Source organism: Ovis aries, chromosome 14, assembly GCF_016772045.2.
Source record: "Ovis aries strain OAR_USU_Benz2616 breed Rambouillet chromosome 14, ARS-UI_Ramb_v3.0, whole genome shotgun sequence".
Taxonomy (NCBI): Eukaryota; Metazoa; Chordata; class Mammalia; order Artiodactyla; family Bovidae; genus Ovis; species Ovis aries.
The window spans coordinates 55,823,907-55,845,659 of NC_056067.1; the positions used below are offsets into that span (position 1 = coordinate 55,823,907).

The window sequence follows — 21,753 nt, forward strand, 5'->3', positions numbered from 1 at the left end:
AGTGGACTCCGGAGCCGAAGAAGCTGGGGTTCGGAGGAGAGGTGCTGCGTAAAACAGGGGAGGCCCAATAGTGGAGAATCAGGCGGGTAGGAGTCTGAAGGCAGGGGATGCAATGGAGGGAGGGGATTGGACGCTGGAATTTGAAGGGGGCGGGAACTGAGCGCAGAGAATTGAAGGGGGCGGGGATAAAACCCCGGGCTTGAATACACGGCTAGGCACCCGAGAGACAGAAACTGGGGTTCCTGGATTTTGGATGGTCGGAGGCGACAGGAGCTCCGGAGGCGCATCAGCCAAGTCGTGGACTCACAGCACTGGGACATATGCAAGTGGGAGGCTCCAGTCCGGCGCTCTAAATAGGGGGCGGGGTGTATGTGTGCTCGGGCTTGGTCCCCAGGATCCGGCCGGCGGACCCCTGACTCAGCGCGGTAAGTGCCGGACTGTAGGGGCGCGAACTCCTGCGGGGGCCTGAGGATTGCGTCTTGGGCTAGGGTGCGGGCATCTCCATCACTTGTCCTCGACGCTCGCCTCTGCTCTCAGCCTCAGCATCCCCGAGGCATGCGCAGCAGTGTGCTTCCTCCCCCATCCCCTTCAGCCCGGGGCTGGGGGAGGGGACGCTGGGTCACCCCAGAGCACATGAATTTATAGAGAACCCCCCTCCACTCTCCTCCGCGCCCCCTGCCCCCGCCACAAGTCCCCCACCCCCAGTCCTTGCCTCGGAATGGGAAGCGGAAATGAAGTGGACTGCCAACGTCCGGCAGGTGTTCATTTCAAAATCAGTTTGGGAATAACGCTTTTCCCGAGATTCCGCAACTCACCCTAGACCAGTTTCCCGCCTCGACCCCCAAATCTTGAAAGTCTTTTGGAGGGGGCCACTGTCCCCGTGCCACGTTCTCAGAATAGCCACAAAAGGGGTTAACGCCAATTATCCGTCCTGCCTTTCTGTGTGTTCACAGAGGTCCCCGGCTAAAGTGCCCCTAACACTGGAGTCTACGGCCAGGACCCTCAAGACCCCTCAGGTGTTAGGGAAGGCTGAGCTGGCTTCCTACATTCCTGGGTCTGCGGAGAAGGGGCTGGGGGTCTGAGGAATGACCCTCTGTCCTCCTCCCAGGGCTGTAGCCTGACATGGCTGAAGCTCACCAGGCGGTGGGCTTCCGACCGTCTCTGACTTCGGACGCGGGGGAAGTGGAGCTCGGTGCCCCGGTGTTGCATGAGATCTGCCTCTCCGGACTGCGCTCTTGGAAAAGGCATCTCTCCCGTTTCTGGGTGAGAAGGGCTGCGACGCCGTTTCCTTCCGGAAATCCAGTTACCTGTTTCCGCTATACGCGAGGCTCCCTTCCCAGCACCCCGGGTGGTCCCGCTTCGGGGAGTTTTCATGTCCACTTCCAAGACCCCTTAAAGCCAATTCCGGATTCTCTGTGGCTCACTGCTGGGTTCCTCAACCTCGCCCAGGAGAACTGCCATTCACCTGTGGTACCCACTTCCTGGTCGTTCTTTACACTCTACCCACACCCACAACTTCCACCCCAATTTCTAGAACTGTCAGTCCCCTTACCTGTGGTGCGCCTCTCACCTTTCCCTTTCATCTCCAGGCTCTAAACGAGATGCTCCCTGTTCCAGAACCCCATGGCCTGATCAACGACTTGGGTAGCCCACACCCCAGTCCTGAAGGCCCCCTTGCCCGCTGGCTCTCTGCGCCACCTCCTTGCCCCTGCTCTGAGCCCCCAGTACCCTCTCCAGTATGTGGCACACCCTCCCTCTGGTTCTGAAATGTGAACCTCCACCGACTGGATCCCAAACTCACACTTCTTGCCTTTGCCCTAGAATGCCTTAGAATGCTCACATCCACCTAGAACCTGTGTCAGCCCCGGGGTCCCCAGTTCTAGAAGTCTGGCACCATCTATGGAGTCTCCCTGGAGAAGGAAATGGCAGCCCACTCCAGTATTCTTGCCTGGAGAATCCCATGGATAGAGGAGCCTGGTGGGCTACAGTCCTTGGGTCACATAGTCGGACGTGATTGAAGTGACTTAGCATGGGCTCATGGAATCTCCCTGCTGGCCGCACCCTCTTTGTGAACACAGGTCTTGAATGCCTTCGTGGTCTACCAGGACTGGGTTTGAGTCCTGACTCTGCCACTGACTAGCTGTGTGGCCTTGGGCAAGCACGTCTCTCTGAGCCTCAGTATCCCCAGATGTGATACAAGAGTGATGGTAGCACCTCCCTCATGGCACAGTTGCAAGGATTAAACAAACTCTCACATGCAAGCCCTGAGTCAAGTGCTTGGCCCATGGCAAGTGCTGAAGGTTAGCTTTTTTTTGGCTGCACCTTGAGGCATGTGGCCTGGAGAAGGAAATTGCCACCCCCTCCAGTATGCTTGCCTGGAAAATTCCAGGGACAGAGGATACTGGTGGGCTACAATCCATGGGTCACAGAAAGTTGGACATGATTGAGCACAAGGCACGTGGAACTTCCCTGACCAGGGATTGAACCCACATCCCTGCAGTGGAAGCGGGGGGTCATAACCACTGCACCACCAGGGAAGCCCTCTGAGTGTTAGCTTTGGATTATAATATGGTTCTTCATTTGCCAAATATCTGTGGAGCATTATGTGAAGGGCCTGGCACCATTTGGGGCCCTGGGGACATGGCAGGGAGCAAGACAGACAGAGTCCTTTCCTCATGGGGAAGATAAGTACTCAAAACATAGAGTATGTCAGATGGTGACGTTCTATAGTGGACGGTGACGTTCTATAGTGGACGATAACGTAGGCAGGGAAGAGGGAGCATGGAGGTGTTAGAGTACAACCCAGGGGCAGCCCAGGGTTCTCTTTGGAAGCTGGAACATTTGAGCAGGCTGGACAGCACGTCTATGGCCATATTGGTTGTTAAAATGATTGTTAAAATAGAGATGTATCTGCTCCAGTGAGTAAATAGCCACTAACCCAAACCCCCAGAAAACCCCTTTCAGCCCTACCCCTGGGAACCCTTGGGCCTCAGGCCAATCCAGCAACTAAAGTGTTAACTTGTGGTTTAAAAGATAGACACACACATATATACACACATAAATAGGTATTTTAACTAAGATGTAATTATATACAGAAAAATGAGGATTTTTAAAGTATACAGACCTTGAATTTTGTAGTATCTTTGTAACTGCGGTAATACCTATGTAACCAACTCCCCAACAAAACAGCACAGCCATCAATCATTCTAGAATGTTCCTTAGAGCCCCTTTCCCACCAGTACCCCTTACCTCACCCTCGCTGCAAAGCAATCACCGTTCTGACTTCTATGCTTATAGACAGATTTGAATTGGTGTTGCTATGTCGAAAAATTTTAACTGTAACACCTGTATTCGAGTCAGCTCTGAAACTCCTTTCTGATTCAAATGTCACTGGTGGTCAGTGGCCCCCACCGGAAACTCATATTAGTATAACTGATAATGGTAATAGTGACTCTTTCCTTTCAGTCACATAGCTGCCTCTCGCCCTGATGGTCACTTGGAGTTCTCACATCCTTCCTTTCCATTCGGGGACCCCAGGAACCACCCTGAAGCCGTAGCTCCTGGAACTGGGTCCCAAGGTGAGGGCTGTGCCCTCAGCAACACCAGAGCTGTAATTCCATAGACTCATTGCTAAGCCTGAATTTCTTCACTTAAAAAATGGGAATCCTGACAGTCCCTGCCTTGAGGGACTGTTGTAACCATTCGTTGTCTTAGGAGAAGGTCTGACCCACAGAAGTCACCACTCCAGCACTGCCGTCCTTATCTTACATACCACACAGGTGCTGTGTGACCTCCGGCGTGTCAGTAAATTCTCTGGCCTTCTGCTTCCTCATTTCTAAAACCGTAATAGATAGTAATAGATCTCAGGCTGTATACCAAGCAAAGCCTTTGAATATATTGCTCATCTGGTTCTCATTAAGACCTCTTTTTTTGTTATGCTGAGTGACTTGCAAGGTCTTAGTTCCCTAATCAGCTAATCAGAGATTGAACCCTGGCCATGGCAATCCTAACCACTGGACCACCAGGGAATTCCCTCATTTAGAGCCTTCGAAGGGAAGCCCGTCATTAGTCCCATTTTACAGATGAGGAAACAGAAACTCAGAGAGATGTTTTCACCTCCCCCAGGTTACACAGCTGCCACGATGCAGAAGCAGAGGCACACCTGGAAGAATTAGAAGTCTGGCTCTGGAGCCCGTGCTGACTCCTCACTATCCTGGGCTGCTTTTCCAGAACATGGTCTCAGTACTGATGCCCAAGAGTTGTTGTGAATTACACGCAGAGGGTCACTTGGGCCAGGCATGAGGCTTTGGTGTAGGTGGTTCATTGGCAGGAGATTAGAGTGTTGCCTGAGATGGTTTCCAAATGGATATGAAATTCTCAGATATAGCATACTTCAGAGTATGGTACCCTCATCTGGTTGGTTTGAGTGATTGACAGTGCCCTCTGGAGCCAGGAGACCTGGATTCAAATCATGCCTCTACCACTTCCTGGCCATGTGGCCTGGGACAAGTTCTTCAAACTTCCTGTCGCCTCCGTTTCTTCACCCATATGATGGAGATACGAATACTTACTATCTTACTGAGTGTGACAGGGGGACGAAATGATTTAACGATGCTCCTGGTACTTGGGAAATGCTATAGAGAAATTTTCTGATATTAGGAAGCCCCTGTTCTATTGCAATCTAGAGCCCCAGATAGAAGCACTGAAAACATCTTTTAAAATAAAGAAAAACCAAACAACAAAAATAACCAGGTTCGCCAGTAACCTCCTTCTGCCAAGCCAAAGGGAGATTGCCTAGTAAATAAATCCCCAGTGAGAAGAAGATTAGCAACAAAGAGGACATGGTAATATTTACTGAGCTCCTATGGTGTGCCTGACTCTGAGCTATGCAACTGACCACCCTGCACCACCCTACCCCACCCCCAGCCCTCTGCTTCATTTTCTCCATAGCACCTCTTGCCATCTGACTCATTCCACTAAAGCCTGTATTTATGTAGGTGTTGTCTCTATCCCCCATGAGAGCAGGAATCTTGCTGTCTTGTCACTGTTGTTGGACTGCACTAAGCCTTTTTGGAATGACATTTCCTCATCCAGCCCTCGTGACAGCCCTATGAGCAAGTACTGAGATTTGGATTGTTCCCATTCTACAGATGAGGAAACTGAGACACAGAGGTAAAGTCACGTGCTTGCAGTCACTCAGCTAGGTAGCGACAGAGCAGAGATTTGAGCCCAGAGGGTGGGGACTCCAGAGCCCAAGGTCTAAACCATGATCTCTGGGAGTTTCCTGGCGGTCCAGTGGTTACGATTGTGTGCTTCTCTGGAAGACTGCAGGAGGCACAGCTTTGATCCCTGGTCAGGGAACTAAATTCCCGTAAGCCACACAGTTTGGCAAAAAAAAAAAAAAAAAATTTATACTTGTAAATGGCACCTGGCATGTAGTAAGCACTCATTAAATGTTAGTTATTGCTTCCCTGGGAGTTGGGAGTTTGGTTAGTCACCCAGCAGCTTGTGGGATGTTCCCTAACCAGGGATTGAACCCTGACCGTGACAGGGAAAGCGAGGAATCCTACCAACTTGACCACCAGGGAATCCCAACCCAACATTTTCATTCATTCCTCATTCATTCCAAGGCCAGCCCCTGAGCTCTGGACCCTGCTGTATCCTGGCAATTGTTTGGCCTTTTTGACAGTCTCGCCTTCAGGGTCCTGCCTGAGAGTAACCCCTCCTCCGGGAGCCCTCCCTGATTCCCTCAGCCTGAGAAACCTGCCTTATCCTATCGCCATGAGCACTCATTGCATTCTGGTCTGACCTCCTTGGGGGCAGGACCCAGATCTCTTTGTTCCTCACGGTATCTTGGGCACGCATCTCAATGCCGAGTCAATATCTAAGAGTGGTGCTTAGCAGATGGGATAACTGATTGAATAGGTGACCTTTCCTCTCCACAGAACGACTTTCTCACAGGCGTGTTCCCTGCTAGCCCCCTCAGCTGGCTTTTCCTCTTCAGTGCAATTCAACTTGCCTGCTTCCTACAGCTGGATCCTTCCTTAGGACTGATGGAGAAGATCAAAGAGTCTCTGCCAGACTGGTGAGGTTCCCCACTTCAACCCAGTAACCTCCTAACCCCTTGCCCTCCACCCAGGACATTTCTGTATCAGCATGTGTGCCTGTTAAGGAAAGTAACCTCTAAGACTTACCTGGGGTCAGATTAATAAAGGTAAAGCATCAAGTAAAGGGAGGTGATTTCCTCTATTGTCTCTGCACATTTTCCGTCCTGGCTGCTTCTTGCTAAAGGGAATGTTGGCAAACTAGACAAAGGTGAGGTATGGTTATATATACTAACAGAAGTATGAGTTCTGCTAATCTACAGTTGTGTGGTCTTAGGCAAGAGACCTCACTATTCTTGGTGTCAGGGGCTTCACGACACAAACAAACTTTTGGGCCAACCCAATGATTGGTTTTTAGGGTGGTTGGAGGAATTAAACAAAATCACGCATGTGGGATGTAGAGTACAATACTGGGAGGTCCTAGGATCTTCCCTGGCAGCTCAGATGGTATCAGTCCCTGAGTCGGGAAGCTCTTCTGGAGAAGGAAATGGCAACCCACTCCAGCATTCTTACCTGGAAAATCCCATGGATGGAGGAACCTGGTTAGGCTACAGTCTATGGGGTTGCAAAGAGTCGGACACTCACTCACTAGGAGGTTATTAAATGGGAGTAGTTCAGTGATTATTGTTGTCTGGAAACAAAAAGGTGAAGTTGCAGATAGCCTGAAAGGGCAGATCTAGGATCGGAAGTAGAAATTTCCAGGAAGGCTAGATTTACCTAATCTAAAGAGGGTAAGTGACTCCCTTCAAGTCCTCCAGGTGGGATTTACTCACAATCTGTCCTATTGCAACTTTGCAAACATATTGACTTACTGTGTCTTTAGATCAGCCATTCCTAAACTTGAGTTTGTATTAGAGTTATCTGGGAGACATGCTAAAATACTGATTGCTGGGCCTGGGGCCCAAGAATTTGTGTTTCTGACAAGCTCCCAGATGGTGCTGATGCTGCTGGTCCAAGGGCCACACATTGAGAACCTCTGCTTCGGGGTATAATTTGATATCTGGTATCGAAAAAGCAAGAGAGTTCCAGAAAAACATCTATTTCTGCTTTATTGACTATGCCAAAGCCTTTGACAGTGTGGATCACAATAAACTGTGGAAAATTCTGAGAGAGATGGGAATACAGACCACCTGACCTGCCTCTTGAGAAATCTGTATGCAGGTCAGGAAGCAACAGTTAGAACTGGACATGGAACAACAGACTGGTTCCAAATAGGAAAAGGAGTACATCAAGGCTGTATATTGTTACCCTGCTTATTTAACTTATATGCAGAGTACATCATGAGAAACGCTGGGCTGGAAGAAACACAAGCTGGAATCAAGATTGCTGGGAGAAATATCAATAACCTCAGATATGCAGATGACACCACCCTTATGGCAGAAAGTTAAGAGGAACTAAAAAGCTTCTTGATGAAAGTGAAAGAGGAGAGTGAAAAAGTTGGCTTAAAGCTCAACGTTCAGAAAACGAAGATCATGGCATCTGGTCCCATCACTTCATGGAAAATAGATGGGGAAACAGTGGAAACAGTGTCAGACTTTATTTTTGGGGGCTCCAAAATCACTGCAGATGGTGACTGCAGCCATGATATTAAAAGATGCTTACTCCTTGGGAGAAAAGTTATGACCAACCTAGATACCATATTCAAAAGCAGAGACATTACTTTGTCGACTAAGGTCCATCTAGTCAAGGCTATGGTTTTTCCAGGGGTCATATATGGATGTGAGAGTTGGACTGTGAAGAAGGCTGAGCGCCGAAGAATTGATGCTTTCGAACTGTGGTGTTGGAGAAGACTCTTGAGAGTCCCTTGGACTGCAGGGAGATCCAACCAGTCCATTCTGAAGGAGCTCAGCCCTGGGATTTCTTTGGAAAGAATGATGCTAAAGCTGAAACTCCAGTACTTTGGCCACCTCATGAGAAGAGTTGACTAATTGGAAAAGACTCTGATGCTGGGAGGGATTGGGGGCAGGAGGAGGAGGAGACGACAGAGGATGAGATGGCTGGATGGCATCACTGACTCAATGGACGTGAGTCTGAGTGAACTCCAGGAGTTCGTGATGGACAGGGAGGCCTGGTGTGCTGCAATTCATGGGGTCGCAAAGAGTCGGACACGACTGAGCGACTGAACTGAACTGAACTGAACTGATAGTGAAAGTAGCTCAGTCTGCCAGACTCTGCGATCCCATGGATGATACAGTCCATGGAATTCTCCAGGCCAGAATACAGGGGGTAGCCTTTCCTTTCTCCAAGGGATCTTCCCAACCCAGGAATCGAACTGGTGTCTCCTACATTGCAGACGGATTCTTTACCAACTGAGCTATCAGGAAATAGCTCAGATATCAGCTACACCTGATATCTCGTATATTTCAATAGAAATACCAGCTCGCATTTGTTAGGCTCCTACCAATTTCCATGGGATGTGATTTTAGAACTTGGTGTCTCCATGTTCCTGAGGGGAGATGGTGGGCACACCAAGAGAGAGAATCACACCTCTAGCACTTCACAAATGAGGAAACTGGACTTTTTCTGACCGACTCTAATTCTACAGGATATTCCTCCAACAGCCAAAAGATGAGAGTCAGAGAGTGTTAGGAACAGCAGGCGCTGGGTAGGGCTGGAGGGGAGGGATATTCTGAGGCCCGGAGACGCTGCCCTATTCTCTTTTTGTCTACCCGCCCCCAGGGGTGGACAGCATCACAGGCTGCGGGGGGTCCTGGCGGCCGCGCTCTTTGCGTCCTGTCTGTGGGGAGCTCTGATCTTCACCCTTCATGTGGCCCTGAGGCTACTTCTGTCCTACCACGGCTGGCTCCTCGAACCCCACGGAGCCATGTCCTCGCCCACCAAGACCTGGCTGGTATGGGAGAGGCAGAGCCCTCGATCAAGCCCCCTCTGCCCTGTTCTCTCTATGGAGTGCCACGCTCGCCGCCCCCCGCCCCCGCCCCGCCCCCCGCCCCGCCCCCCAGCACCTTGGCCCCGGGCTGCAGTGAGGGGTTTAAAAAACCACTAATTCCTGCTCCCCACCAGGCCCTGGTGCGCATCTTCTCCGGCCGCCATCCAATGCTCTTCAGTTACCAGCGCTCTCTGCCGCGCCAGCCTGTGCCCTCCGTCCAGGACACCGTGCGCAAGGTGGGCCAGGCACTCCAGGATGGGGAGGGAGGCTGCCGAGCGGGTAGGGGGGTTGTCTGTGGGACCTGCCCTCTTCCCCTCCGTGCCCCTCAGTATCTGGAGTCTGTCCGACCCGTCCTCTCCGACAAGGACTTCGACTGGACCTCGGGCGTAGCGCAGGAATTCCTGAAGCTGCAGGCCTCACTGCTGCAGTGGTACTTGCAGCTCAAGTCCTGGTGGGCGTCCAATTACGTGAGTACAGCGTCCTGTAGGCGAAGCTTCTGAACCGGCGCCCCAACCCTGCGAGTTCTACGTCCCGCCCTACGCCCCGCCCACACCCCCAGGCCCGGCGGCGATTGGCGCTTCACTCCAGATGTGCCCCATTGAGTCCCGCCCCCACGCTCCAATAGTTTAAACCCAGCCCAAGATGCTCCAATATTCTGAGCTCCCCTCACCTCTCCAATATTTTGAATCCCGTCCATCCTGTACTAACATTTTAGGCCCCATCCGCCATGCTCCCACATTCGGAGACTGGGTCTTCAATGATCTAGCTCCGCCTCCGGGACCCGCCCACATAGAGAACTCCACCCCCAACCCTCTAGTATTTAAGTCGGAATTCCCGGCCCTTTCCAACATTTCAGCCCCTCTCCTGGTGGCCACAGACTCTAAGCCTTCCCCTAGAATAGTTCTTTTCCTCTGCCTTCTGTGTGCACAGACGCCTGCCCTAAACGTACTTCCATCTGATTTCAGGAACTAGGGTCCTAGAACGCACTTGGAGTTAAACTCCTTGAGAATCTGAGGCATAGAACCAGGCAGCGAATTGCCCTGTAAGCGGCTTCCAGGTCTCCCATTCTGTAGGAAGCCATAAAGAGCCGTCAGGCAGCATGTGATGTGCTGGAGGTAGTGAAGAAGAAATAGATGGGTTTTTTTTTAGGTTCCACATATAAGTGATAACATATAATATTTGTCTTTGTCTGACTACTTAGTATGCTAGTCTCCATCACTGACTCAATGGACATGAGTTTGAGCGAGCGCCAGGAGTTGGTGATGGACAGGGAAGTCTGGCGTGCTGCAGTGCATGGGGTCACAGAGAGTCGGACACAACTGAGTGACTGAACTGATGTTGCTACAGACAGCAGTATTTCATTCTTTTCTATGCAAGCCTTAGTTTTAGAGGGTTTTTTTTACTTCATGTTCTTGGACTAGATTCCATTCTTAATATATATATATATATATATATAACACTTAAATAACATAATTATATAATGTATAAATATAATGTACATGTATAGTTATATAAGTAATATATATACACAGCATATATATATTTAATTGATACATTTCATTATACGTCTAAGGCACTGCCAGTTGTAACATGCACCATTACCTTATGGACAAGAAAAGAAAAATAATTAAGTCTCACACAATGCTTTCTTATCACTTATACAGATCAATCCTCATTATTCACACATTCTGTGTTTGAGATTCTTCTACTTATATTTGTAACCCCTAATCAGTACACGCGGCACTTTCATGATCATTTGGAGAGTTGTACAAGGTTGCAAAAATTTTGACTTGGCTTGAAGTGCACATTCCTAGCTGAGGTGAAACAAGAGTGGAAGGAACCTGACCCTGTATTTCTCTTTGTAAAAATGGCTCAGTGTTGGCTAATCAGCGTTCACTGCCACTTTATAGGACATAACGACCTTGAGTAACAGGTGTATATTAAAAAGAGCTCCCTTAGGGACTTTCCTAGTGATCCAGTGTTTATAGAATCTGCCTTCCAATGCAGGGGACACTGGCTCAGTCTCTGGCTGGGGGAATGAAGATCCTGTGTGCAGCAACTAAGACGCAATGCAGAGACATCACTTACATATGCTGTTGCATCACATGGACGTAATGTTACAATATTATACATACAGTAAAGCACACAAGTCTTACCTGTTCAGCTTAAGTTTTATGTACGTATATAATCAGATAACCCCTACTTAGATCAACGTATAGAACTTTTCTACCATTTGCTGGAAACTTCTGGATTTTTCCAGAATATGTTGCCTATTCCCAGGGAACAACAACTACATCCTGGCTGGTCTAAGTTTAAGGAAATGTACGATACCACCAGCTTAAAAGATAAGATCCCGAATGCTGCAAGGAAGACCAAAGATCCTATGGGCTACTACTAAGACCCAGTGCAGCAAAATAAATAAATAATTAAATATATTAAAAAAAAAATAACCTTAATAACAAGGAAGGAAAATATCTAGAAAACACTAAAAATCTCTGACCACCTCCCTGTTAATTCTTGTCCCTCCCACCATTGCCTGTGAGAAACACTTTGGTCAGAGTCATTTCTGAGTGTATGTATACATATATTGATACCCAGGCTTATATAGATATTCTTCAGGTATATATATTTTATTTATAATATATTTTAATATATTTAATAATATAACATGTTATATCATACTACATGTTTAATATATAGTATATAAACACACATAACATAAATATATATAATTTTAATTATGATTCAAATGTACATAATATAAAATTTGCCATGGTAACCATTTTCCAGTGTACAATTCAGTAGTACTAAGTATAGTCACAATGTTGTGACCCCATGGACTGTAGCCCACCAGGCTGCTCTGTCCATGGGATTCTCCAGACAAGAATACTAGAGTGGGCTGCAATTCCCTTCTCTAGGGATCTTCCCAACCCAGGGATAGAACCCAGGTCTCCCGCATTGCGGGCAGATTCTTTACCGTCTGAGCCACCAGGGAAGCCACATAACATAAATATCATATATAATTTTAATTGTGATTCAAAGGTACATAATATAAATTTTGCCATTGTAACCATTTTCCAGCGTACAATTCAGTGGTACTAATAAGTATAGTCACAATGTTGTATAACCATAACTATCTATCTCTAGAGCTTTTTTATCATCTCAAACAGAAACTCTCTGTGCCCATAGGCAAAACATTCCTATCCCAGGGATTTCCCTGGTGGTCCAGTGGCTAAGACTCCGCAATCCCAATGCAGGGGGCCTGGGTTCGATTCCTGGTAAGGGAACTAGATCCCACATGCCGTAACTAAGACTCAGCACAGCCAAATAAATAAGTAGAATAAACATTTTTTAAATATTTATGTACTTGTTAGGCTGTGTCGGTCTTAGTTGTGGCATGTGGGTTCTTTTGTTGCGGCATATAGATTTCTGTCTAGTTGTGGCCCGCGGGCTCAGTAGTGGTGGCGCACAGGCTTGGTTGCCCCGAAGCATGTGGGAATCTTAGTTCTTTGATCAGGGATTGAACCCACATCCCCTGCATCGGAAGGTGGATTCTCAACCACTGGACCACCAGGGAAGTCCCTAAATATTTTTTTAAAATTCCTGTCCCCATTCTCTGAAGCCCCAGGTAACCTCTATTCTACTTTCTGTGTCTATGAACTGGCTTATTTTAGATTTTCGTAGATGTGGAATCACACACTATTAGTCCTGTTGTGTCTGACTCATTTCACTTAGTGTGTTTTCAGGGTTCATCTGTGTTGTCACTCTGAAGAATTAGAGCCTCATTCCTTTTTATACTAACAGTCTGTTGTATAGATAGACCACACTGTCTATTCATCCACCTGATGGACAGGTTGGGTCTTGGCAGAAATTTTTTTTTTTAATAAAATGGGATCATTTCACATGTCTTGTTGTGTGCCTATCCTTTTTCACTGTGCAGCTTTCTTGGTGCTCATTCTCTGTCAGTAATATAGATGTAACTTGTTCTTTTTAAACAGCTATGTTATTCCATAACATGAGGGTTTCACAGTTTAGCTAACTGGTCCCCCATGGATGGACATCTAAGTTATTGCTAGTTACCTATCTTGATGCCTGCTTCATTGAGCTCCATGCTCCCCATTTGATATGGCAAAGTCTGGAGGGACCACCCCCTCATTTCCCCCCTCCCTTGACCCCAACCACCCCAGCTGTGTGTCTCTCTGCCCCACTCCCAGGTCAGTGACTGGTGGGAAGAATTTGTATACCTGCGCTCCAGGAACTCACTGATGGTGAACAGCAACTATTACCTGATGGTAAGAAGGGGAGATGGAGGTTAGGAAGAGGGCAAGGGATGGGGTTCATAGTTCCCTGGGTCTAGGGTCGGGATGTCTGGCTAGAATGTGGGGTTTAGAGTCAGTGACCCCAATCACAGTCTGGAATTCACCATCCCACCTGTTGGGATCAAGACCTGTGTTTGAGGTCAGTGCCTCCATCCTGCACAAACCTGACCGCAGGCGTTTTGCTCTGGCTTGGCCTGGCCCGCAGGACTTCCTGTACGTCACGCCCACTCCTGTGCAGGCAGCGCGTGCGGGCAACGCAGTCCATGCCCTCCTTCTGTACCGCCACCGCCTGGACCGCCAGGAGATCCTGCCAGTAAGAGGGCTGCCCCTGCGGGCTGGGGACGGAGGCTGTGGTCCTGAAATGTGTGGCCAACACCTGGGTCCTGGGAGGCAGGTCACGAGCCTGTGATCTCCTGCAGACTTTGCTGATGGGAATGCGACCTTTGTGCTCCGCCCAGTATGAGAAGATATTCAACACCACGCGAATTCCCGGGGTCCACAGAGGTGAGCCCCCTCTACCCCTCTCGTTGATAGAAGTAGAACAGTATGGTGGCTAAGAACACGCTCTCTGGAGCCAGCCTACCGGGGTTCAAATCCCAGCTCCGTAACTCCCAAGCTGTGTGACCTTGGGGAAGTTTACCCTCTCTGAACTTGAGTTTCCTCTTCACTCAAATGGGACAGTAAGGGTACCCGCAAGCCACTTGGTGAGTGGCTAACAAAGGTCCTTATTCTTTTTTAAAAAAAATTTTAAATTTTACAATACTGTATTGGTTTTGCCATACATCAACATGAATCCGCACGTGTTCCCAATCCTGAACCCCCTTTCCACCTCCCTCCCCATACCATCTCTCTGGATCATCCCAGTGCACCAACCCCAAGCATCCTGTATCCTGCATTGAACCTAGACTGGCGATTCTTTTCTTATATGATATTATACATGTTTCAATGCCATTCTCCCAAATCATCCCACCCTCTCCCTCTCCCACGGAGTCCAAAAGACTGTTCTATACATCTGTGTCTCTTTTGCTGTCTCGCATACAGGGTTATCGTTACCATCTTTCTAAATTCCATATATATGTGTTAGTATACTGTATTGGTGTTTTTCTTTCTGGCTTACTTCATACTGTATAATCGGCTCCAGCTTCATCCACCTCATTAGAACTGATTCAAATGTATTCTTTTAAATGGCTGAGTATACTCCATTGTGTATATGTACCACAGCTTTCCTATCCATTCATCTGCTGATGGACATCTAGGTTGCTTCCATGTCCTGACTATTACAAACAGTGCTGTGATGAACATTGGGGTGCACGCGTCTCTTTCAATTCTGGTTTCCTTGGTGTGTATGTCCAGCAGTGGGATTGCTGGGTCATAAGGCAGTCCTATTTCCAGTTTTTTAAGGAATCTCCACACTGTTCTCCATAGTGGCTGTACTAGTTTGCATTCCCACCAACAGTGTAAGAAGGTTCCCTTTTCTCCACACCTTCTCCAGCATTTATTGCTTGTAGACTTTTGAATCGCAGCCATTCTGACTGGTGTGAAATGGTACCTCATTGTGGTTTTGATTTGCATTTCTCTGATAATGAGTGTTGTTGAGCATCTTTTCATGTGTTTGTTAGCCATCTGTATGTCTTCTTTGGAGAAATGTCTATTTAGTTCTTTGGCCCATTTTTTGATTGGGTCGTTTATTTTTCTAGAATTGAGCTGCAGGAGTTGCTTGTATATTTTTGAGATCAGTTGTTTGTCAGTTGCTTCATTTGCTATCATTTTCTCCCATTCCGAAGGCTGTCTTTTCACCTTGCTTATAGTTTCCTTTGTTAAAAATATAGAACGCTTCACGAATTTGAGCGTCATCCTTACACAGGGGCCATACTAATCTTCTCTGTATCATTCCAATTTTAGTATATATGCTGCCGAAGCGAGCACAGCCCTTATTATTACAACATATCCCCCCACCTCAGATCACATTCGCCACCTTCGTGACAGCCGACACGTGGCCGTCTTCCACCGGGGCCGGTTCTTCCGCGTGGGGACTCACTCGCAAAGCCGCCTGCTTTCCCCGCGGGCCCTGGAGCAGCAGTTTCAACGAATCCTGGACGACCCCTCTCCCGCCTGCCCCCACGAGGAGCATCTGGCGGCCTTGACCGCTGCTCGGAGGTGAGGGTCAGAGGTCTGGAGGCCGCGCAGGCCTGGTGGAGGCTGGGCAGGGGGGAGGGGGGACTCAGTCACTCCTCCCGCAGGGACACGTGGGCCCAGGTGCGGAGGTCTCTGAAGACCCAGGCCCAAGAGGCCCTGGAAGCCGTCGAAGGGGCCGCTTTCTTCGTATCACTGGACTCTGAGCCAGCGGGGCTCACCAGGGAGGACCCCGCGGCTTCCTTAGATGCCTACGCACACGCCCTGCTGGCCGGCCGGGGCCACGACCGGTGAGTCAGCCCACAGATCTGGCCCCCACCCGACCTGCGACCCCAGACCCAATGCACTGAGACCTGGGGACCTCTGAGGCCCTTAACCCCTAGACCTGGGACCCCAGATCCAGAACCACAGATTTCAGGACCGCCAAACTCCTGACCTGGATTCTCAGACCTTGAGAAACTCTAGACCCAGACTCCTCTGAGGATTAATAGGTGCCAAACCTAGGACCCAGGGAATCCGCCAGCCAAACCCTAAGCCTGGGGACCTCAGACTCAGAACTGCAGACTGTGGAATCCTCAGACTTTAATACAAGTGCCCCAAATTCAGGATCTCAGCCCCGGGACCCCCTACCTAGAGATTCTCAGATAAATTCTTAGATGCCCACCAGGCACCATTCTGATTTCTGAGGCTCCTGGGAGAATTTCCCTAAGCTCTCAGCACCTGTAAACCCTGAAAAATTTTTAAATTTTTTCTAAATTTTTTTTGAACTTAAACATATTCTCTCAAAGCCCTGAACCCTGTGATCCTGAGATACATTTCAGAGGTGATCAGAACCCACAACTAGAGACCCCTACCTTCTTAGGGATCCCCACACTAGGCCCCCAGCCCTGATTCCTAGATCTCCCAACCAAAACCCACTCAGTTCTCACAGAGAGCCCCCCAACTTCCCTCCTGGCCTCTTTGACTCTTTGGTGACTGCTCTGAACTCTCTCCCGGCAGCTGGTTTGACAAATCTTTCTCCCTAATCGTCTTCTCCAATGGGAAGCTGGGCCTCAGCGTGGAGCACTCGTGGGCTGACTGCCCCATCTCAGGACACATGTGGGAGGTAGGGCAAGCCGGCTGGCCCTCCACCCTGGGGACTGCCACCCTCACCCCACCATTTCCAAAGACCTTCCTCTCTGGTGCCTTAAGGTTAGAGGAAAAATGAGACTCAGAGAGAGGCAGACACTGGACCAGGGTCACCCAATAAAGAAGGGTATCTAGGATTGAAAAGGGAAAGTGTTAGTTGCTCAGTCTTTGCAACTCCACGGACTGTAGCCCGCCAGGCTCATCTGTCCATGAATTCTCCAGGCAAGAATACTGCAGTGGGTTGCCATTCCCTTCTTCAGGGGATCTTCCTGACCCAGAGATTGAACCCTGGTCACCTGTACTGCAGGTGGATTCTTTGCCATCTGAACCACCGGGAAGCCCATCTAGGATTATGACCCTTTTTTTTTTGGCCTGTGCTCCTTGGTTTGAAGAATCTTAGTTCCCCGACCAGGGATGGAACCCAGGCTCCCACGTGAAAGAGTTGAGTCCTAACCATTGAACTGCCAGGGAACTCCTTATGACCTTTCTTTGACAAATAGGCATATGGGACTCAGAAAAGGGAACTGATTAGCCCAGAGTCAGAGTTAGAAGCTGCTGAGTGAGAATAAAAATCCAGAATATTCTGAGACCAGAGTGAGGCCTTCCAACCATCTCACCCTGAGTCAGAACCATCCTCTGGCTCTAGGTTGCTGTGTGACTTTGGGCAAATTACTCCCCTCCTCTGAGCCTCAGTTTCTGCCTCATCAAGTGAAAGGGTTGTATTTTCTTTCATTTTTAAGCTCCTGTCCAGTCCTGAGAAACTTAGCCTCTCTCCATTCTCTGTTTCACTTAGTCCTGAAACCATCGGGGGTGGTGTCTGCATCCCACGGGGTTCCCAGTCTTCCGTAGTGTTACATGAGGGGTTGGCTGGGGCCCAGGGTGAGGATCAGGCATGTATGAGAGGAAGGAGGGCTGATTCTAGATCTTGAGAGCAGCCCTAGCTAAGTACTGATTCCTCTGTGCCTATATTTTATTTAAAAAATGACTTTTTTTGGCCTTTGATTATATTGGTAAATGACACTCTCAATTCAGTTCAACCTCAGACCCTACAAGACACTTCTTGTCATTTGTCATCTCTGCATATCATGCTTTGAACCAGTCAGAAGTACAAGGGCAGTAAGCACCAACTGAGTATTAGTATTAGCCTTGCTCTCAATGACTGTGACCCCAAGATCCCACCTGTGACCATCCAGAGGTTTCTGTTTCTCAGACATTGTCCTGACTCACTTAAGAGGAGACTTAAGAAAAGGGGGACCTGGTTCGATGCCCCTTGCTTGGTCCAGCGGGAGGGACTCTGACAGCTTCCATCTGCACACAGTTCACTCTGGCCACAGAATGCTTTCAGCTGGGCTACTCGGCAGACGGTCACTGCAAGGGGCACCCTGACCCCTCGCTGCCCCAGCCCCAGAGGCTGCACTGGGACCTTCCAGACAAGGTGAGGCCGGGTTTCTAGGTTCTTCTTCCACATCGCCAAATTCTTGTGTTTGCCTCTAATCTCATCCCCAACCCCAGTCTCAAGCAAAAAATCAATCCCATCCCTAAGCCCAATCCCAAACCTATATCCCAAATCAAGCCAAGCCCAAACCCCAATCCTGTCTCCAATCTAACCACATCCCAACCACATCCTCTATTCTAACCTTAACCCCAAACTAACCCTCTTTCCACCAGCCCTGCTCAACCCCAATCTCCACACCATCCTCAACCTCAGTTTACTTCTATCCCAACTCAGATCCAACTTTGTCTCCACCCCAAACTCATATCCACCTCCATCTCCAGCACCCTTCTTTTTTGGTTTATTCATTCATTCATTCATTCATTCATTCATTCATTTGGCTGTGCCAGGTCTTAGTTTCATCTTGCGGGGTCTTTTTGGCAGGTGGGTCTTTTCACTGGGGCATGTGGGATCTAGTTCCTTGTCCCGGGCCCCCTGCTTTGGGATCACGGAGTCTTAGCCACTGGACCACCAGGAAAATCTCCCCATGACCATTCTTAAATTCAATCCCATCCTCAACCCTAACCTCATCCCATGCATCCTAAGTGGCCTCAGTCATGTCCAACTCTTTGCCACCCCATGGACTGTAGCCCGCCAGGCTCCTCTGTCCATGTGATTCTCCAGGTAAGAAGACTGCAGTGGGTTGCCATGCCCTCCTCAGCCCCATCCCATACACAACCCCCTTCATATCCCATCCTATACCCAATCCCAACCCCATTCCCAGCCCTAATTCAGTCCTCATTCCCAGCTCCATTCCCTGTCCGTCCCATCCCTGTCCCCAAACCTCAGTCCCATGCAGACCTTCACTGCCAACACCAGCCCCAACTCTAACCTCCTCCTGTCTGTAACTCCCAGCCAATCCTCCCTCCCTCTTTCTCTGGTAGATCCATCTATCCATCTCTCTAGCCCTGAGGGCAGCCAAGACCTTGTCTGGAAACATCGAATGCCACGTCTTCCCCTTCTCCCGCTTCGGCAAGAGTTTCATCAAACGCTGCCATCTCTCTTCAGACAGCTTCATCCAGACCACCTTGCAGCTGGCCCACTTCCGGGTCAGTTGGGTTCCTAACCCTACCCCCCCTCTCAGGACCTCAGTTCCCCTGGGCCCCCAAGACCCTTATTGTCGAGCCCTTTCATGACTTCTTGGTGGTGGGTCTGCCATCTTGATTAAGGGCTCCATCGAGCCCTCTCCCAACTGCATGTTCCTGGGTGGAAGGAGGCTGGAGGTCCACACAGAGGTGGGTCGGGTCTGTGAAGGCTTCCTGAGCCTGGCTGACAGGTGTGTCTCCTCCTTGTCCCCCAGGACCGGGGTCAATTCTGCCTGACTTATGAATCCACCATGACTCGCTTGTTCCTGGAAGGCCGCACAGAGACGGTGCGTTCTTGCACAAGGGAGGCCTGCAACTTTGTGAGAGCCATGGAGGACAAAGAGAAGACAGTGGGTGTGGGCCTCATTTGAGGCTTCGGTCATTTCCACCTTCTCATTCATACATTTACAAACATTTAAGGAGCGCCTTCTGAGGTCCAAGCTCTGTGATGAGGCAGGGGCGGAACAAGCCGAGTCTCTGACCTCAAGGAGCTCAATGATGGGGGGGAGACAGAGGTAGTTCAGCATAGTGTACTATATGCTTTAATGGGGATCACACAGAGGGCACGAGTGGGCACCCATTTCCAAAATGTAGGTCTCTTTATTTAACCTCTGTGTGACCTTGTAGCTTTCATTTGTATCATTCCTCGTGTTCCCTACATAATCTCACTGCTCAGAACCCTGCAGGCACCTGTTTCCTCTCCCCCTACTTGTTTTGAGGCTCAGTGAAGGGAGTTTGGGCCCTTGATACCTGGGAACCCACCTGATTCTGCCTTGCTGTGTGACCCTGGGCAAGTGACTTCCCCTTTCTGTGCCTGTATCCCTGCTGCGAAGTGGAGTTGATATCTCTGCCTTGCAGGGAAGTTGCAAGCTGGGTTGAGGCCGGGGGTGTGACAGGCCCCGGCAGTAAGCCCACTTCCTGTCTTTCCATGACCTGTGACCTCCCCGGGGGGCCCCAGGACGCACAGTGCCTCGCCCTGTTCCGCCTGGCGGTGGATAAGCACCAAGCTCTGCTGAAGGCAGCGATGAGTGGACAGGGGGTCGATCGCCACCTCTTTGCTCTCTATGTCGTGTCACAGTTCCTCCACCTGCAGTCTCCATTCCTGGACCAGGTTGGGAGCAGGGAAAGGGTTAAAGAAGAGAAGGGAGGCGCTTCAGGGCAAGGAGGGTGATGTTGGAAAACGGAGGTATCAACAGAGGAGAGAGCCAGGGAGGCCAGGCAAGAGAGAAAGGGAAGGAATGGAGAGGGAAGAGGGGCCTAGAGAGGGGGGCACGGTTATGGAAAGGATGTGAGGGGCGTGGTCAGGGCGGAGGGGCGGGGCCAGTGGGAGAAGAATGTGGTCTAGAAGACAGCGGGGTCAGGAGTTGAAAGGGAGAGGGGCGTGGTTAGGGGCGGGGACAAGGAGGGGGCGGGTTTTGAGTTGGTGAGAGGGGCGTGGTTCGGGCGGGGACAAGGAGAGAGGGGTGTGGTCTAAAGGGGAGAGAGCGCAGGGTGACGTCAGGAAGGGGCGGGGCAGAGTGGCACATCTTGAAGGGAAATTGGCAGTTCGGCCTCTGTGGCTTGTCTTTATCGCACACGTGACCGACTCCTGTCCCTCAGGTTCACTCGGAGCAGTGGCAGCTGGCCACCAGCCAGATTCCTGTTCAGCAAATTCACCTGTTCGACGTTCACAATTACCCCGACTATGTCTCCTCTGGTGGTGGATTCGGGCCTGTGAGTGGAACTGGGCCCTGAGAGAAGAGGGGGCCGGCCCTGATAGATGGATCTACCAGGAGGCCCGGCCTCCCACCTATGGCGGGGGGATGGGACCTGGGGCTGTGTTGTTCCCCTCACTCGTCCCTCTGCAGGCCGATGACCATGGTTACGGTGTGTCCTACATGTTCATGGGCGATGACGTGATCACCTTCCACATCTCGAGCAACAAATCAAGCACAAGAACGGTGAGGCTAACCCACCCCGGCCCCTCCTCCCTCGGGACTCCCGCCTCCCTCCCCTCCTGCAGCTCAGGATTCCAGACTCCCAACTCGCCGCCTGCCCGCGATCCCGGAGTCCCAGTGCTCAAACCCCACAGCCCTCAGGCCCAGGGGCAGGGACCCCAGCCCTCTTGTTTCTCAGCCTCTGGGAGCCCCTCTCCCAGCTTCTCTTGCACGTAACGCATCTCTCCTTCCAGGACTCCCGCCGGCTGGGCCAGCGCATCCAGGACGCCTTGTTGGACGTGGCCGCCCTCTTCCCGGAGGGGCAGCGTCTTAAGCGCAGAGGGTTAGGGGAGGAAGACTCGGGTTAGGGGAGGAGGACTCCGAGCACAGCTGTGGCTCTCTCCCCTGCCTTACCAGGGGCTCCAGGGCCCCCACGACAGCCACTAACTTTTGACGCCTTCCAGAGGGGAGCTGGTCTCCCCAGGAACCAGGGGGAAGGTCTCTGCAGCTGGGCTGGTGCAGGACAGAGGCAGCCTGTCTGGGTTTGGAAATCCCACATCCTGACTAATAAAGATGTCTAAGCTGGGGGTGTGATGTCTGCTATGCTCTTGGGCTGGGCAGGGGTGGGTGAGGTGGGGGTCAGGGTGGAGGAAGAGAAAAAGTTCCCATCCATCCCCAGGCTCTGCCAT

The 21,753-nt window shown here is 50.2% G+C and overlaps 1 protein-coding gene and 1 non-coding gene across 8 annotated transcripts; one reads left to right on the forward strand and one right to left on the reverse strand.

Annotated features, from left to right (window-relative positions):
- Nucleotides 1-201: 201 nt before the first annotated feature.
- CPT1C (carnitine palmitoyltransferase 1C) lies at nt 202-21,651 on the forward strand. Of its 7 annotated transcripts, none has more exons than XM_042232320.2 (20): nt 1,179-1,263; nt 3,466-3,578; nt 4,126-5,172; nt 5,946-6,085; nt 8,784-8,955; nt 9,126-9,227; nt 9,321-9,458; nt 13,206-13,283; nt 13,516-13,623; nt 13,730-13,814; nt 15,272-15,467; nt 15,551-15,733; nt 16,443-16,548; nt 17,890-18,006; nt 18,948-19,112; nt 19,364-19,498; nt 20,107-20,259; nt 20,748-20,861; nt 20,996-21,088; nt 21,319-21,651. In XM_042232320.2, the coding sequence occupies exons 4-20, from the start codon at nt 6,054-6,056 to the stop codon at nt 21,430-21,432; spliced, it is 2,091 nt and encodes a 696-aa protein (XP_042088254.1). In that variant the 5' UTR covers nt 1,179-1,263; nt 3,466-3,578; nt 4,126-5,172; nt 5,946-6,053; the 3' UTR covers nt 21,433-21,651. The 7 variants fall into 7 exon arrangements, with proteins under 7 accessions (XP_060254746.1, XP_014956138.3, XP_027834433.2 ...); XM_060398764.1 differs by lacking the exon at nt 3,466-3,578 and having other exon boundaries at nt 4,126-4,844; nt 5,026-5,172; XM_060398763.1 differs by lacking the exons at nt 3,466-3,578; nt 4,126-5,172 and adding an exon at nt 202-425 and having other exon boundaries at nt 954-1,263.
- LOC114118150 (U6 spliceosomal RNA) lies at nt 15,130-15,236 on the reverse strand. The gene has a single exon (XR_003591693.1). It is a non-coding gene; the product is annotated as a U6 spliceosomal RNA (small nuclear RNA).
- Nucleotides 21,652-21,753: the final 102 nt, after the last annotated feature.

What these genes read in the sequence shown, in the direction of transcription:
- CPT1C (XM_060398763.1), top strand. Translation starts at nt 1,123, where the DNA reads ATGGCTGAAGCTCACCAGGCGGTGGGCTTCCGACCGTCTCTGACTTCG. An exon ending in TCCAGGACACCGTGCGCAAG is followed by an intron (nt 9,228 to 9,320) that starts GTGGGCCAGGCA and finishes CGTGCCCCTCAG; the next exon opens with TATCTGGAGTCTGTCCGACC. An exon ending in AATTCCCGGGGTCCACAGAG is followed by an intron (nt 13,815 to 15,271) that starts GTGAGCCCCCTC and finishes CCCCCACCTCAG; the next exon opens with ATCACATTCGCCACCTTCGT.